We start from the raw sequence: 19,321 nt of genomic DNA on the forward strand, positions 1-19,321 counted from the left end.
ATATTTTAATGCCTAGTGCAATACTATCCACTGTCTCTATGCCAACTTTCGAACTCAACTTTTAACTTTCTCTCTAATATCCTTCATTCTTCTAAAAATCACTTACTCTTGGTCTACAAAGGGAGTTATGATGCTCTTAAGTGAGCTGAACTTGTGGGCGTTGGTATGTGGCTTCTATATGGTAATTAGCCACATGGAGAATAAATGCTTGGAAGGTATATATAAATAAAATAGTATGTTAGATGTATTTTTATATTTACTTTTTTGTAGTGCCCAGTCTTTTAAAAAAAGCTCTCTTATTCTCATTATCTTATCTATCTTATCTTAATAATCTTTAAAATTGTGATTTTTGACAAAGTTATCTGTAGAATAGAAATTTTGAAGGTTGTTAAATTATTATTTATATTATCTATTTGTATTTATACATAATTTATATTATATTAATTATTTTTGATTATAAAAATGAAATACTATTATTGAAAGTTTTCCTCATTTTTATGTCTTGGTTCCCGCTTCAACCCAACCTTGAACTTTAAATGTACCTACATCTGAATCTTCCAGTCCTATGCTGGACAATTGAATAGGTGTTTTCAAAGTTCTCTGAAAAAGTTATCAGCAGAAATCATAAACTTACTCCACAAAAATGCTTCTTTTTTGCCAAAACATAAAAGTACAATGATCAGATTTGTGATGATATGCTATTATACTTGTTTATAAAAGCCTATAAAAATATCCATGGCTTTTCATATTACCTAGCAATGTACTCTCTAACTTCATCTACTTCTACTCTACACTTCTAAATCATCCTGATTATCTGCAACTGTACACTCTACATGCTCGCTCTACATAGAATTTTTAAATATATTCAACATTGTTTTCTTATCTTTTTTTTTTTTACTGTAAATATTGATTTATTAATCTGATCGAATTATTATGTAGATGTATTGCAAAATTGAGTCCTAAAAAAGTAAACAAAATCGAAAAAAAAAACTGGTAAAAACCAGTTGGACCTAACCCAAAGGTTTTAAGTTTTGTAAACGAGCTAGCGCTGTTTGAATGGACAGAGCATCAAAAGGCATTTTGCTTATATTTATTATAACTATTATAATTTGATATATAACAACTATTATAACATAGTATAATTTTTTATAATAAAATATTATTTGTTATCATAAATATTATATAATATATAAAATATAATATATATAACTACTACAATATATTATAACTTGTTTATATTTATCATAACTATTACTACTATAACAATTATTTCATCAACATATGAGAAGTTCATCTGGAAAATGACAAGTAGATTGAATTCAAGAAAACGAGTAAAAACAGCGCTACTCATAGTCGTGCATCAACAGAAATTGATATATTTTAATTTAACTGATATAATTTATATAACTTTTAAGTAATATTTAAATTGATAATAGATTTTAATGTATAGATTGTGGAAATGAAATTAACTTAAAATACTACTTTTTTAACTTAGCGCATTTTGCATATGGTCTATATGATTAAAATAGATTTTCTTTAAATGTTTTATAAGAGGCTAAAATACTCAAAACTACTAAGTTTTTTTATGTTGTGTTTGATGTGTATTATATTATAACTTTTAATCATTTCTTTTTTCATAAACTCTGTAAGATTAGTTAAGAACTGTTTATATAAATGTCATAAACTCTGTAAGATTAGTTAAGTAACTGTTTATATAACTGTCATAAACTCTGTAAAATGAGTTAAGTAACTATTTGCTGAATTAACGAGAAAAAGTGAAATATGGAAACCATAAATTTTATGGAGAAAGTGCTGTCTCTTTGCTGCCTGACTTTCTCCATTAATTTGTACAGAAAAAATGAAATATGGAAACCATGAATTATACAGAGAAAGTTCTGTATCTTTTTTTTACCTGACTTTTTCAGTTGATTTTTACAGAAAATAGAAACTAGGGAAACAGTTAATTTTTACAGAGAAAGTGCTATCACTTTGCTGCCAGACTTTCTCCGTTGAATCTATGGTGAATTTTTTAACAGTGTAATGTAACTTTTATTGAAAGGAAAGAAATTTATTTTTTAAAGTTGGTACTTTTTTACAATTAATTGTATACACACAGGCAAACATTCATAACAAAATTCAGCAACTTTTAACATAATTTTATTATTAGGCCATAATTTCAAAACTGAATTTCAATACTAATAATTATATAATGTAATTCTGCAAAATTTTAAATTTATAGCATATATAAATCAATTTAGCCAGGCTAAATTTAAAGAAACAAAAGAAAAAAAGTTTCTTAACTTGAAGAAAAACTTAAAGAAACAAAGTTTTTATTAAACAAACTAAAAACATTAATAGTTATATATTTTATTACCATTAATATCAATGTTGTTTTTGGTTGACTAGATTCAATAATTAAACATAGCATCAACAACTTTATTGAAAAAGTTGTGTGGTAGTACAATTTTAAAAATACTATGGTTAAAAATATAATACATATACATAAATATATATACATATATATATATATTTTTTTATATATATAGACACACATAAACACACACACACACACACACACACACACACACACACACACACACACACACACACACACACACACACACACACACACATATATATATATATATAAATATATATATATATATGTATGTATATATATACATGCATATATATACGATATACATACATACATACATACATACATACATATATATATATATATATATATATATATATATATATATATATATATATATATATATATATACTATATTTAAGTATTTTTTTGTGCGGCATAAAATTGCAAAATAAAAGTATTTTGAAAACGCACTTTTTGTCAACAACATATCCATCCACTTTGTTTAAATCTTTTCCAAACCAACCGGCGGGTTTAAAATTCAAAATTGCTCTGTCTCCAGTGTTTTGATTTGTTATTTCACACACACCATACTAAATTACATTTTAAATTTTATTAAGTTATTCATATTGACCTTTAACTAGAAAAATTTGCAAAGAAAGCTCACCATCTCTATCCATAGATTACCAATTATGACATTATGTATTCCGCTGGAGACATATGAAAATGTATAAACATCATTATACCTAAATAAATTCATGAGTTTTAACATGAGTTTATTTTTTAACAAAATGAAAAAAAGATTGTAGATTAGAAAGAAAATAAACTTTTTCAAGTATTAAGTAATTGATAATTCTAAAAGAAAGTATATATAAACTAAAAAACATTGTAGACAACCAGCATTTCTCAACCTTTCTAAACTTTCTTTTTTGCTGTTATTCCTTGGTTACATTTTCAAATGTAAAACTGTGTTGCACTTATTATTGGTAATCCAATTATCATGTTCTAAATATTTTAATGCTTTCAGTAACCCATAAAATAATGGAAGATCCTTGTAAAAGTTATCATTATTTCCACACCAGGTTGGACCATCAATTAGTCAATAAAAACTTGTTGAATTTTTTAGATTAAAAGATTAAATAATTATAATTTAACCAATGAAATTTATTTTATGAAATAAGATAACCAGCATTTTTATATTTAACAATTAAGTTTAAACTTTAAATTTTATTTATTATTTGTTCTATTTATAACTAGAATTGTAAATACCTAATTTGAAGTACAAATATTATTTTTAAAGATTATTTTATGATAAAATTAAAAAAAAACAACCTTTTAATTGGTCAGCCACTAAATCCTATTTTGTGGAATGAATAATTTGAGCTCTCAATACAAATGGTGCTAATAATTAAAATTATTCAATTAAAAAAAGTTATTTTATTTGGATCCAAAATGCGGACTTTCAGAATTAAAAAACAACATAAAAATTTCTAGTGTCTATCTTTTTGGGATATTCTGTAAAGTTAATAAAAAAAAAAAAAAAACTTTTTTTTTTATTAAAATATTTTCTGAAATATGTTTTTGTAATAAAATTAATCTTTATTCTTTAATACTACTGTGATGTTTTACCAGATTTACAATTATGACTTTAAGTTAGTTACAGTTATGTGTTTTAGAGCATAATTTTAAAATTAATAGTACTATTGTTGTGGTTTTTAATTTTTCCACTAAAAATATTTTCACCCTCCTTTTTTTAGTGTCACTCAGTTGACCCCTACATAGTGGTTGTGGTGTACTTGCTTTATAAGCAAAAGGTACAGAGTCCAAACCCTACCATATCCCTTTGTAGTACCCAGAAACCAGATTTTCAAACAAAATCTTATAACAAATCAAACAGATCTTATAACAACTCACTTTGGTATTTTAATTACAACGTGACCCTTTGGTTTTACTTCTACTGATTTACCCCAAAATTTGATATCAGGCTGCATAGACATTGTCATTTCAATTCCAGATTTCGGACATTCAGCATATATTGCACTGATTGGAGGATGATGACTAACTTGTTCAGCAATAAGTCTGAAGTCCATATCTTCTCTAGAACAAAAATATTTAAAACTACATGAGCAGAGAGATATGTTTTTTACTATAATATAATATAATCCATTACAAGACAATAACCATGACTAAAATAAAGTAATTAAGTCTTTATCAGTACTTACAACTTGGTTACTTGGTACTGGTACATAGGTACTCCTTGAGTACAAATTTTAGTACTGGTACTTAAGTACTTTTTGAGTAGCATTTTCAGTACTGGTACTCCTACTTACACAAAATATTAAAATGCTGCTGCTTGTATATGAACCTTTAGTACCCAAACCTTCACATACTCTTATTTTAAATTTATAAAACCAGCAAATAACATTATAATGCATAGAACATGTTTTATTTATACATGTGTATACAGATTCTTACAGATTTTACATCATATTCTGGACAGATAGTGTATAACATAACCAACAAATTCTATAATTATTCTAAAGAGTAATGCAATCTGTTTTTCAACACATCTTGATTTTTTTGAGTTAATTATTTACTTGAATAAACTTTTTTTTTTAAATTCTTCAGTGAAATAACAAAAACGTAGTGCAACAATCCAAAATGTTCTGATACAAAAACTACAAAATCAAATATCTTAAACAAAACTTTTTACAGTAGAAAATTATTCCTCTGTTAAGTGTAAATTTAGTTACATAAAATTTTTTAAACAGATTTTTAAAACATAAAAGATTTTTAAAACAATTTGTAAAAATAAGCCTAGCAGTTATTTTGATGCAAGTAAGATTTTTAAGACAAAATATTAAAAAAAAAAAAACATTTTTAAAACAGACAAAAAGACAAAACATTTTTAAAACAAAAAAAACAAGCAAAAGACATTTCAATATAAAATTTAAAAAAATGTCTTATTGTGTATTTGGGTGCAATCAATTTGAAGCAAAGGACATTATAAAATTTGTAACAAAACCTCAAATAAAAATAGCATTTTAATTTCTAGACATGATCAATATATGACAAAAAATTCCTCAGAACAAAATATGTTGAGATTGTAACAGTAAACAAAGCAAATAAAGTGTTCAGAATTATCAGATAAATATAACAGATTTGTATCAAGATACACACCATTTTGAAAAGATTTTATTAGGTACATAACAGACCACACCTGGAGTTAACTATATAATCTTGGAACCTTTACTTTAATGGTGGCACAAAAGAAATTGAAAAATGACAACGCAATGCCACAAAAGTTTCTTAAGCAATAAAAAAATACCACAAGACTCAATGCAAAATGATAAAGCTAACTACTTTTGAAAACAGATGTAAAAATTCAATCTTGTAAAACAGTATAAGCTTGTTAATAAATTAAACTCATCACACAGCCTTAAAGCATAGCACCCAGAGCTGAACATTAAACTAGATTTTTACACAAGACTATTAAGAGCTGCAAAATCAAGCAAACTCATTTTTTTAACAAAAGTGTAGTAAACAACTTAAACACCATATGTTGTCTAAGCAATTGTCTAAGTTGTTGTCTAAGATTTAAATTCGTCAATCAGTTAATGAATTTAAGCAACTCAATAGTCATTATTTATCATAAATAAATGCCACACAGAGATGGCTTCTATACAAGCATCTCAGCTGAGATTAACAAGTGGTTTTGCGTAATTAACACAATCTTAAATAAAAATGTTGAAGCCTTTAGTGAAAATAAATAAATAAATGAGATATACAAACTGAATTTATTAACTAAAATTCTAAAACCTTATAAGCTCGTAGGTTTCACCAAGTAATGGATTGAAAGGTTTTCCAACACGATCTTCAGTTGACGCATTACAACTCATAACAAACACAGCCACTTCCTAAACATACCCTTTATATAAAGATATTTTTTATATATTATTGTAATATATATATATACATATATATATATATATATATATATATATATATATATATATATATATATATATATATATATATATATATATATATATACATATATATATATACATATATATATATATATATATATATATATATATATATACATATATATATATATATATATATATATATATATATATATATATATATATATATATATAAATAAAGGGTGTCCCATAAATAACGAATGATTTGAATTAAATAGAAAATAAAGTTTTTATAACATTTTTTTTATGCAGTTGTAAAGTACATAGGATATGGTTATTTATGGAATTGCATATAGGAAACACGGCCTCTACCGCTTTGATAACACATCGCTTTTGTTGATAACACTCACCTTTGTTGAAATGTTTTTTGTTGACTATTCTGCATAAATGTTGCTGAAAATGCAGCATTTAATTTCCTCGAGTATTTTTAGGCTTGTTGACTTCAAATAACTCCATAAAAAGAAATCTAATGGTGTTTCATCACACAATTTAGGGGGCCAAATCTGATCACTGAAACAGGAGAGTACATAATCTAGAAATGTCTTACACAATAGTTGAATTATTTTGTACCACATGTGACTCTTGTCTTGTCAAACCACATATTGGCTACAACAATATTTTCCAACACCTGCTTGACCAGCCTTTATTCTTCTTTTGCATATTACTTCTTGTAATATGCAACTCCTTTCCACAACACCAAATTGATGTTCCGGGATTTTTCTAACTACACTTTCAAGCAACACTTCAATATTTACATCTAAACAGATTATTTTTGAATGACGAGAGTGTTTAGTGTCTCTAACTGATCCACTCTCCCTGAATTTTTTAATTATACTCTGTTGACAAAGTTAAAACACTTTATTCCAACCATACATTGTATGAAATTTTCAAACAGTGGCCATCGAATAAGTGTTTCGCGAATTCAGTGAACAGCAGCCATTAAACTTTTATTATTTTTAAGGCATTGTTCTATAATAAAAACATGTGTTTGTATCGTGCCACGCTCCATTTTTAGTAATTCTAACCTTTCAGCTGTCAATCTTAATTTTTTTAATTGTTGCCTACAATTTTATGCACAAATAGCAGCAAATTCAAACCTTGTGTTAACTTTGGAACACCCTTTATATATATATATATATATATATATATATATATATATATATATATATATATATATATATATATATACACACGCAAAAAACACATACACACTAGAGATGTGCCACAACCAATTTATGCTGAGTCCTAGATTCCGGGTACCTGGAAGAAAAAACCGGGTCCAAGTACCCGGCACCAAGCCCATATTAAAAAGGTGGAATAAAAACTTGAGAAATTTCGAGTGCTCAATTGTTTTCACAAAATAACGCTTATTAATTTGCGTTAATTAAGTTTGCCTAAATATATCAATTTTCTTAATATTAAATATTAATTAATAGGTTATTAATATTTGGAATAAGGGGTAGTCCATAGAGTATATATCCTTTTATTTTGACCTCCCCCTTCTTCTGCATTTTGATAAATGCTTTTTTGAGTACACTCTACCTCCTTAGAAATACCTACGCTTTTGACCTATCTACCCAACATTTTATGATAATTTAGTGTCTCCTTACTTTTATAATTGACCCCTGCCCCCCATCTCATATACTTCATTTGCAGACCCCCTCTCCCGCATCTTAGCGCACGTACTTTATGGATGACCCCTAACTTGCCGTCTTACGTTGTTAATAATAAAAATTACTCTATCATATTCAAAAAATACTGTTACGGCTAACTAATTTTCGCTTTATAATTGTGGTATTATATAATTTATATTTTTTTGTAATTTATTGCTAAATAATCGCTTATATGTGCTAATTAATCAAAAGTTACAGAAAATAAAAGATTAAGAGAGACAGAGAATTGCAAAAAAATATTAAGTGAGACACGTCTATATTGAGTATATAGAGCTTTGTGGTTATTGACTCCATAACACTCTAAGACTTATATCAAAAAGTTTAGTTAAGGGCATTCCATGCCAAGTGGAGCAAAGGTCCCTCATGGACCATCTTGGAGTTTATAGAAACTTTTTAATTTTGTACATACGTATAAGAAAAGCATGTTTTGAAAATTTTAGATCAATATCTAACATGGTTCTTGAGAAAACACTATTTAAGTAGTGGGCTATTTTGCATAAAATTTCACATACTTAGGCGGATGTAGGTTTGCACTGTACTAACTGTACTAATACATTTTGCAAACTTTAGTATATAAACTGCACATGAAACATCACTGATGATGTTTATCTGGGGAAGTTCCATTACATATATCAAGAAGTAATTTATAAGTAGCTGCTCTCTCTATATATGTAAAAATATCTCTCTCTATATATATACATATATATCAAGCTTTCTCAGGAGACGCATGTGGTTGCATGCCTTATATGACCACACATACACTTTTTTTTTTTGACAACCAGACCACGGTTATATATTTTTGCATATATAAATAATATAATGTAAAGACAATTAAATTTAATTTGTACTTTTGTGGGTTTTTTTTAAAGAACCAGAAAAATGCAACATTGTAGACTGGAATGTTTTTAATATTTTTAATAAAAACAAAAATATTCTAAATGTTCATTTTTTTTTAGTTTTCTAAATCAGTTTGTTTGTAAAAAAAAAACATAAAGTTTACATTTTATGGTAAAAATTAAAGACGATCAAGCAAGAGTATATATATATATATATATATATATATATATATATATATATATATATATATATATATATATATATATATATATATATATACCGTAAAATTGCCTAAGTTCAGCCATCATGTTACTTCGGTCATTTAAGAAAAAATATAAAAAAAGCATGCAAAACTCAAACTTTACAAGCTTTTTTTTCTCAAATAATATTTGTAATTAGTTCGTAAATATGAATCTATAAAAAAAAAAGTAATGTTTAAATGCAATCTGCTAAAATAATTCTTTAGCAAAACAACAGTTTGAAAAAATGCATACTGTTAAAATATAAAATAAGCAAATTATTAAAACAAATGATCATATTTAATCTTTGTATTATTAGGAATCACCAAATTAATTATATTAAAAAAAAAATTTATTAAGTTTTGAAAATCAACTACTTTTGTTATTAAAATTAGTGAAATATTGAAATAATTTAACTTCGGTCATTCACAAATAAACAGCAAAGGAGACAATTAGCAGTAATATTGTAAAATGTTGATAAGTGTTGCAATTATAAAATTTACTGGTAACTTGACCTGTAAATTTACCAGTAAACTTTGACATTTTTATGATGGATACACACCATGGTATTTTATTTGAATAACAAATTTGTTCATAATTTCAAAATTAACTGACGGTTCTTTGAGTTCTAGAAAATATTAAGCTTGTGACATTTTTTTTGGAGATAAAAAAACAGTTCCACAACAATTATGGATGTGTTGCGAATTCTGTGACAATTGGTTCTGTGGATCTTGTTATTTTACTATGGTCAACAATACGTGCAAGAATTGCCAATAAACATACAAAGCTCATTTAAATCAAAGTAGTGTTTTTTTATTAATCGAAAAAACCTTTTTAAATCATTGGAAATTATATTTTTTTAATTTTTTTTACCAGTAGCGTAGCAAATGTGATAATGGCCAAAGTAATAAAATTGTTGACTAATTACAATAAAAATTAAAAATGCAACTACTTTTATTTAAAAAGGCCTTTTTTTATGTGCTCCTTCTTGTTTTCTTTGGTGGCCCAAATAACTTTTTTTTTGAGCCAGGGGCGATGCCCTCCTTAATTACTGGTATTACATGAATTTATATCATAATTTTACAATAAAACAACATTTAAAAATTAGTTTTCATTATTTGTGACGTTAAGTTTGTGATACGTTATTAGTATTTATATAGCAACCGAACTTATGAAATGGTATTGGAAGTTAGGTCAAATTAGATGCTTTCATTTTAAATTAAATATTGAGTACTAGTTTTTATTTTTTATTTTTTTTTATTTTTACAATATCAATTATCAATATAACTTTTTGTATGTTTCAGTAAAAAATATTAAATTTTTTTTATTTATGCATGATAAATAAATGTTCAAAGCTTAATTGACGGAACATAGGTGATTTTACGATATATATATATATATATATATATATATATATATATATATATATATATATATATATATATATATATATATATATATATATATATATATTAGAGTGTTTCAAAAAGAAGGTCATAAAAATTTTTGATGGACATTAATAATTTCTTTACAAAGATTAAGTTTTTAATGCATTTATATTTTTGTTTGTTCTTGTTTTTAGTGAAAAATGTAATACTTTTGTAATGTCCAACAAATTATTAAAACTTTAACCTTTTATGAACATAGAAAAATTATGAAAATAATTTTCTATACCTTTAACTATGTTATAAAGAATGATTTCAAACTTGTCTTATTTAGTAGAAAAAAAGTCGAAGTTTTTTTTTGCTTACATTTTAGAGTGATGATGTAACCTTAAGTGCGTTATATCCCAAGCTATCATCTAACCAATTTTAACGGGTGATGCGAAAGTTATCGGACAAATCCTAATTTCATTATTTGAGCATAATAATTAGTTTTTGTGGTTTTATGCGTAGGCATAAACGTTCTATAAAATATAAACTTTATTATTTGGAACACAATTATTTAAAATGAGGTTAAATGCAGCTGAACAAGAATCTTTTGGAAAGCGACTTAAAATGTTTTTTGTAAATAAACCTAATATAAAAATAAAAAAAATCGTAAATCATTTTGAAAAGGAAGGATTTGCTCGAAGTACAATATATGATAACCTAAAAAGACTTGAAACTGTTCAATCGTTTTCTGATAGAAAGCACCCTGGTCGTCCGAAATCCTGGACTAGAGAAAAAAAAGCCGAATTAACGAGACTTGTCAACAATCGAAAAGGGGTCAGTCAGATAAAAATAGGTATTAAATTCGGTGTAAATCAATCGAAAATTGGTCGTCAGTAAAAAAAAATGAATATTAAATATAGAAAACGTGAAAAGACTCCAAAATACACTATAGAACAACAAATAAAGGCAAAGAAAAGAAGCAGGAAACTAGTTAACCAACTCTATAACACAAAATTGCTTCTAGTCATCCATGACGAAAAATACTTTTGTTTTGCAGGGGACAACATGCCTGGAATTTTTGGATACTCCACAAACAACAAAAAGACATGCCCAGAAAGTGTTTGTTTTATAGGAAAAGAGAAATTTCCAAAAAATTATTAATGTGGATAGCCATATCTGACCGTGATATGTCCAAGCCATTGTTTCGCACTTCCAAGGCTGTAGCGATCAATTCATCAATCTATATTAATGAATGTTTAGAAAAAAGACTTCTTCCATTTATTCACAAGTATCATGGAGACTTGAACTATTTATTTTGGCCAGATTTAGCAAGTTCTCATTATTCTAAAGATTCTCTAAATTGGATGGACCAATATGATAAAGAATCCAATCCCCCAAATGTGCCTCAAGCACGACCAATTGAAAATTTTTGGGGACATTTGGCACAGAAGGTTTACGAGGGAGATTGGCAAGCTTCAACAGAGCAAGTTTTGATTGATCGCATTAACCTAAAACTACAAGAAATTGATTTAAACTTTTTACAGTCGCATATGAAAGGCGTCAGAGCAAAATTAAGATCAATTGCAGATGGTGGTGTTTTTTCATATAAAAAATAATATATTTTTATTAAAAGATAAATGCTTTATTTAAAAAAAATATAATAGTAGTTTGTTTTTTTATTTATAAATAAGTTATTGACTAGTTATACTGAAGAAGTTTTTAACAATCTTTAAAATCAGGATCTCAACTCTGATGTTGGTTTTTTGGTGTGTAGGATATTAGGGTCTTTATGTTTATATTTCTGCAAAAAATTGCTTTCATAACAGCACAATGTAAAGTACTAAATGTGGACTTTATTCGATTGCAAATAAAGTGAAATGGTTGCAAGAAAGAAAAAAAAAGAAAATAACATGTGGTCTTATGAAAGGACTCTTCTTACATTTAATGATATGGAGATTGAGCCACAAGTTTACAGTGGAAATTTACAGGTAACTATTTCAAAATAATCTTATAAAACCACTATAAGCATTGTTGTGTTATTGATGATGTAGCGAATAGGAATTTGTGTATTTTTACATGTATTTTTAATAAGTTGAAACCAATACTTTTTGAAAAAAAAGTATTGGTTGCAACTTATTAAAGATGTTCGTACATCGTTTTTATATCACGACTATTATTATTGCTTATATTGCATAATACTATTACTAAAAAAAAAGTATTGGTTGCAACTTATTAAAGCTTTTGAGTTTTATACTTGTTTTCTAAAGAAAAATATCAAAAAGTGAACTAATTTGTAATGTCTCAATTTTTGTTAAATAACAAAACTATAGAACTGTTGAATGAAGAGGAAGAGTGTTGGCATAACTGCGTATTAAGTCAGTTGCATCCAGTTAGATATCAGGAGCAAAAGCTGGAACTCATTTTAAAATGCTTTGAATTGCACAGCAAAGCTGATAACTTCAAACTGCTAAAGTAAAATCTGTGTTGTGTCTTTTTTAAAAAAATTTGTTTTATAAAAAAGACCTTCGTTTTGCTAGTAGTCTGAGTTTTTAAATACAAATAAAAGAAAAGACTTATACATAAATTTATGAGTTTTAAACTGTTATTATACGTTTGTGTAAGATTTTTTTAATAAGAGTTAATTAAATATATTTTTTCATTATATTTAACTTTTTTTAATTTTAGATGCTAGTTTGGTTATTGGCTTTTGAATAATTTGATCCTAATCTGCTATAACTCAGTCTCATAATTTTAATAATTATTGCAGTTTGTTTCTGTTAGATCACAGAGTAAACAAAAGCATTGCAGTTAGTTACTGTTAAATCTTGAAGTAAACAAATGTTTTAATTTAGGTGAAGGAATGGAATAGAAAATTAATATCAACTAATGCATATAAAAAGATTGCTAATAAAAGAACTTTCAATTGAGCAACTGAATATAAAACAATTTTTTTATTTAATAAGATAACTAATTATCAAACAATTTTTTCAGTTATACGTTTATATAATAAGAAAGTTTTTTTTTTAATTCTGTTTTTTTGATCGGAGTTAAATAATATTATTTGAAAAATATATTTATCAAACGCTACGAAAAGTAAAATATTTATCCTTAATTTTTATCATAGCATAGTTTTATTGAACTTGGTTTAAAGTATTTTTATCTACTAATGATCATCCATCCTTCCATTATCTTATCGTAATAAATATGCACACTCAACATATATATGTGGATTCTCAGAACTGAAATCTCTAAAATTTTAAGAATTTTATCTATCCCTTTATCTATCCCTGAACCTGTTCACATAAGCATAACGACCTGTTTACAGTTTTTTTACTTATTTACTGTTTAGGTTTTTTTGCATTTTTTCATCTTAATTTAATTAAATAATAAATATAAGCAGTAATGTAAGCAGTAGTGGTGTAGTGGTAGAGCACTTGCCTAGAAGTTCCGAGTTCGATCCTTACCATGTCCCTGATAGTACTACGTTCAACTTGTTTCTGCACGCAGCAGCATTGTTCGTCAAGATTCGTGTTTTAGAGTTATAGAGTTGAGAGAGGGTTGTGACCATAACTAAAGTAGCCTCCTCAACTGTAGTGGCCTTCATGGCCTAGGGGAGGTGTTTTTGTAATAAAAATAAATAAATCTAACTCAAAAATTTTCCGATAATTTTTTAATAGAAAGCTTGAAATTATTAAAATTCAGTTTAAACGTCAATTCTGTGCAACTCTTACTGGAAATTTAAGGATAGTTTGAATTATTTTGTTTAACTTTAAAAGCTGACAAAATTTATTAACGTTTTAAATATTTTTATAAAGTTTTAGTGGTACCCACTATGTAAAACTTTTTTTTTTTTAATAAAAAAAAGATGTATGTTTACCTTGAAACATTCATGCAGACCATGATCTAATGCTAAAAAATTTTTTTATTTAATTTTTGAAAATCCTAGGGCTCCTCCAAGTGGTAAAAGAGACAATTTTTGTGAGTTTTTTGTACCATTTTTAAAACAGTTTGTATAAAGTAATAAATTAAAAATTTAATACACTATTATATTTCTCATTTATATTACTGATTTCTCATTTATATTCAGCTTCAGGGATTATTCTGAAAAAATATATAAAAGAGAGGGCCTGGACAGAGAACAAATATATATTATTTGTAATTAATAGTCAAAACTATACGGTTTTTTCTCAAAATTGAAAAAAATAAAAATTTATAAAACTTTAAAAAATTTTAAATCAATAGTAAAGTTTTACTTAATTAAAATACAGCAATCTAAGTAAATTTATGATCATCTCTATTCTCTCTTAAAATATTGTTTTTAACAAAAAAATGTATCATAATGAAACTAGACTTTATTCGAATTTGTACCAACAGTTTTTTTATACTCTATTTTTTATCTACCTTTTCTGTTTTTCTTATGATTAATTGTAAAGAGAAATGTGTCTTGCTTTTTCTCCTCAAAATATGCTTTATTTATTAGGTCTTAAGCCAACTTTACTGCCCTCTTAGAGCAGCCATTACCAACATCAAATCCTTTAACTATTGCTCTAAATTCTAGATAAAAATTGTTGAATTTCCAAAACTCTGGTAGAGTCTTCAACTATTGAGTTTCTGCCTTTTCATGCCTAAGCATGTCAAAAACTAGCCACAACTTGTCTGTAATTAATGGAGTCAAACCAGGAGGGTCATCTTTACTGAAGTTGAAACTGTTCACTATAGCTAAGACCACTATCTGCTGCTCTAAAGAAAACCTGTCAGTTGAACATCTTTGTAAACTATACAGTTTTTTGGCCTTACCACCACATTACTACATTCTTCATCTGCTAGTACAAAAACTACCAGAAGTGGCAACCAGATAATAAGTATGTCTGAGAATAGAGCTTGAAACAGCTCCAGAGCCAAGTAGATTCTATTCTTAAAACCTTTTTATTTGCCACTAAGCTTTCATATCCTAATAAATATTGACAAACATTTTGAAACACTTTGATCAATAATGATCCTTCTAACTTATAAATAAAATAATAAAAGACTGTATACCTGTGTTGGCAACAAAGAACTTAACACTGCTAGAGACCACTCTGTATAAAAAATATAAATGAAAAGCCATACAAGTTTTCTTCCTTATGTTTGTCAGTCAGGTTTTGGATTTCATTCATTAAAAGATACAATTAAAATAATATCAACCTTTCCCTATAAATCTTGATTTGTAAACTGGTCCTGGTAAGTGAAATTTAGACTTCTTTGATTATAGGACCATTAAAGTAGGTTCAGCTAGCTCATGGTATTCTTTTCTTATATTTCCATCCTAAAAGGTTTTCGATATAATATAAATTTGTAATAACTGTTATTCTATTAAAAAATTAGAATTTATAGAATAAAATGAATAAAAGTACGACCTTTGAATGAACCTCATGCAAGTACCTTGTCATCTTCCTATATTTACTAAAGTTGTGTCAAAACCAAGACATTTAACCTTATCTTTCATTCCCAAAAACTCCATCAATTCCACAATAGCTTGCTTTTGATTGACCCCTAATTTGATTGACCCCTGAACTATAATTTATTGGAGGAATGCAAAGTAGTTCCTTACCGAAATTGCAATTCTATCTTTTTAAAATTGCTTTCCCTCTGTTAATTCATTAATTATTTTTCCATCAAAGTGTATTGTCATTAGTGAACCTAATGATATTACAGTGTTGCCAATTTGCACTAATGCCAACTCGCACTTATGCTTGCAAATTTTTTTGGCGCACTTATGTCAGTTTTTGCAACTGCTTTGCACTTATGCCAGTTCGCAACAAACTCACACTTAAAGTTAGGTTCAGCCTCCTGATAAAAAAAAGACAATGGTATTAACTGCCATTCCCATTATTATTAGTTAAGATTGTAGTGAAAATTAAAGCTTTAAGTTAAGATGTAGTGAAAATATCATTTTTAATAAGTTTGGAATTCTTTGTGCTATATCTATCTTTAGCAACAACTAGAATTTACTATTCCAAAGATGAGTTGGCATCTAAAGTCAAGGAAGCTACTTTTTAGAGTTTTTGACGTTATAAAATTCTTTTTATTTGCTTTTAGAGATTAATTTTTGTGAATTACTGCAATTTACTAAATTACTGCAAAATAGTTTAATTGAATAATTAACTCAAAAGAATGTAAAAATGTTATAATGTAATAATATTATTGAATGTTTACTTAGCTTTTTAAAAATATTTTCTCAAAAATGAAACACAATCATCTTTGTCTAATAATAAATGAATAAAAAAGTTTTGCAAAATAAGCAATTATTTTTTATTTTTATAAAGTTTTTAAAAAAAAATTTTTAAAAAAACTAAAAGCTTTAAATATTTAAAAAAAATAACAACAAACAACTGAACTATACTTTATTTTTTTTACCAACATTTTTACGTAAAATTTAATTTAAAAAAAAAAGCTTTATAGGTTTAAATTAAAATAACTCCAACGAAAAAAAAAATCAATAAGAACCATAGTTCATTATTTAATTAAGCATGGTTATAAATAGAAATATATTTTAAGACTCAAGCTAAGTTGGTTGAAAGTGGAGTTTTTTTAAGAGATTTTTATTGTTGTTTGTTGCTGTATTTCTAATACCTGAACAAATGTAACTTATAAAACTGACATTGTCTAAATAAATTTTCACATGCTTGCAAGATTATTTTGCCTAGATTGCAAGATTATTTTTTAATTTTTTTTTACATTTCATTTATTTACGCCATATTAAAACAATAGACAAGTTTTTCGTCTGTATTCAAATATTTTGATTATTTCAATATTTTAATAAAAAAATTAGTTTTATAAAAAGTCAAACATTATCTTTTTTAATCTGAATTTATTATATTTGTAAATAATGAGCATATTTTATGTATTTGTAAATTTAAACTTTTGTCACATTGTGTAGTTTTCAAAATATTAACTACTTTACTAAAATACCATTAAAATAAACGTTTACTACCTTATTAAAATACTGCTTAAAAATATCTAGAGACTTATCTAAATATTACCAAACAAAAAAGTTTTCAGTGTAATGTAAATAGTGTAACATAAAATTGCACTTTGGGTACCTAAAATGCTCTATGCCCAGCACTTTATCACAAGGCCTGAAACATATTTTAAAAACATTAAGATTAAAAGTGCAACTTTAATCTAATTAGCTTTTACAGAGGAAAAGATAATGAAAAGAGATTCATAAGCAGATTTTACCTGCCTAAACCCTTACTATGTACTGAATTTTGTCTCCACAAATGACAGATTTCATTGTGATGTTTCATGCACACTAAGTGTGCGAAAATATTTTTGTGTAAATATATGAAACATAAAATTATATAACTTATAAAAACTTACTACAATTCTATCAATAGGGTCAGACAAGTTTGCAGCTTTTTGCATTATAAAACCATAATCCATATACTCTGCAATTCGCTGCAGAAATGAGATAGGTTCATTAAAAATAACTAAAATGAAAAAAAAACTATTTTTTAAACCATATGAAACATATACTTTCTCTATAAATTTAAAAACCATGTATAAAAAAATACATATAAAGTAAAAAAAGGTCTATAAAACAAAGTACTAAAACACAGAGCTCTATAACAAAAGCACACAGAGGCGAGAGAAGGATGGACCTTGTAAAAAAATATAACAACCAAAACATAGAAACAAGAATAAATGGATAGTGTATATTTATAACTCTTTTATATTACGTATTTTATTTGTCTAAAATGTACAAAACTTCTTTAAACACAAAAAATGTAAATAACTAATAATAAACAAAAAAAAATTTTAATTACTAAAAACATTTTATTAATAAAAAACAATGTTTTGACTAAAAATAGTCATCTTCAGTTAAAATTAAATATTCGAAATTGTTTATTATAATTGCTTATATATCTATCAAGGTGATAAGAAAAAAAAAAAAAAATGCAACTATCTGTTTGTTTATTCACATTTTATGTTCTTACTTTCTTTAAAATTTATATTCTCCTTTTTTAATCACCTTGGTAGGTATATAAATAAATTTCAAATATTTAATTTTAACTGAAGGCAACTAGTCGTATATAAAAACATGTACTGTTTTTTTATTAACAAAATTGTTTTAATATTCAAAGATTATCATATTTACATTATTAATGAATAAAAATTTTAATTAAAGAAACAGATTATCCTTAATCACCTGGCATTGTCATTTTAGATAAATCTTTGCCAACAGCTTGCTTTAATACACTCCATATACTAAACTCATTTCTTGAATGCATAGTATGTGGTAACTGTCGCCTATGACTTTAAAATAGAAAAATACTATATCATGAATAGTATGACACATCCAACATTCAAAATGTAAAAGAAAAGAAAACATAAAAATATAAGCAATTTACAAGGTGGCTTATTAATAGGCAACAATCACATAAGATAATAATGGATTTATTTACATTAATTTTTTTTACTACAAAAAATATTTTCTTGTTTATGATGTCAAAATAAAATAGAATAAAGTATGCATTTGCTGGATGTTATAAAGAACCACATATTGAATTCATAGTTTAAAAAAATGTTTTTAGTTGGAATTTAATTCTGAATAAATTAAAAAGATTGAATGTACTGCTAGTTGTAAATATCATAGCAAACTATAAATTTAATGTTTTTTTTTGTACTATTATGGAATACAGAACACACACACACCTTTGTTTAGACACTTGGTATATCAAAGATAGTAAAACATGGACTCTTAAGTTCAATCACATTTTTTATTGTATACACTGTACAACACCAACAAGAAAACTTGCAAAAAACTAGTTACACTTTATCATTTTTTTTA

The 19,321-nt window shown here is 26.0% G+C and overlaps 1 protein-coding gene across 5 annotated transcripts in view; it reads right to left on the reverse strand.

Moving 5' to 3' along the window:
- The window catches only part of LOC100203648 (oxysterol-binding protein-related protein 1), a 77,139-nt gene that overhangs the window by 5,176 nt on the left and 52,642 nt on the right, over nt 1-19,321 (reverse strand). For 4 of the 5 annotated variants that reach the window (XM_065795367.1, XM_065795365.1, XM_065795366.1 and 1 more), the window contains 6 exons: nt 18,680-18,786; nt 17,851-17,960; nt 6,197-6,294; nt 4,292-4,474; nt 3,045-3,123; nt 2,852-2,970 (listed from right to left, as the gene is read on the reverse strand). In XM_065795367.1, coding sequence (XP_065651439.1) covers nt 2,852-2,970; nt 3,045-3,123; nt 4,292-4,474; nt 6,197-6,294; nt 17,851-17,960; nt 18,680-18,786 — 696 coding nt within the window. The remainder of the gene's footprint in view (nt 1-2,851; nt 2,971-3,044; nt 3,124-4,291; nt 4,475-6,196; nt 6,295-17,850; nt 17,961-18,679; nt 18,787-19,321) is intronic. The other variant, XM_065795368.1, reaches the window with a different exon arrangement.

The sequence above is a fragment of the Hydra vulgaris genome, chromosome 04 (genome assembly GCF_038396675.1).
Source record: "Hydra vulgaris chromosome 04, alternate assembly HydraT2T_AEP".
Classification (NCBI taxonomy): Eukaryota; Metazoa; Cnidaria; class Hydrozoa; order Anthoathecata; family Hydridae; genus Hydra; species Hydra vulgaris.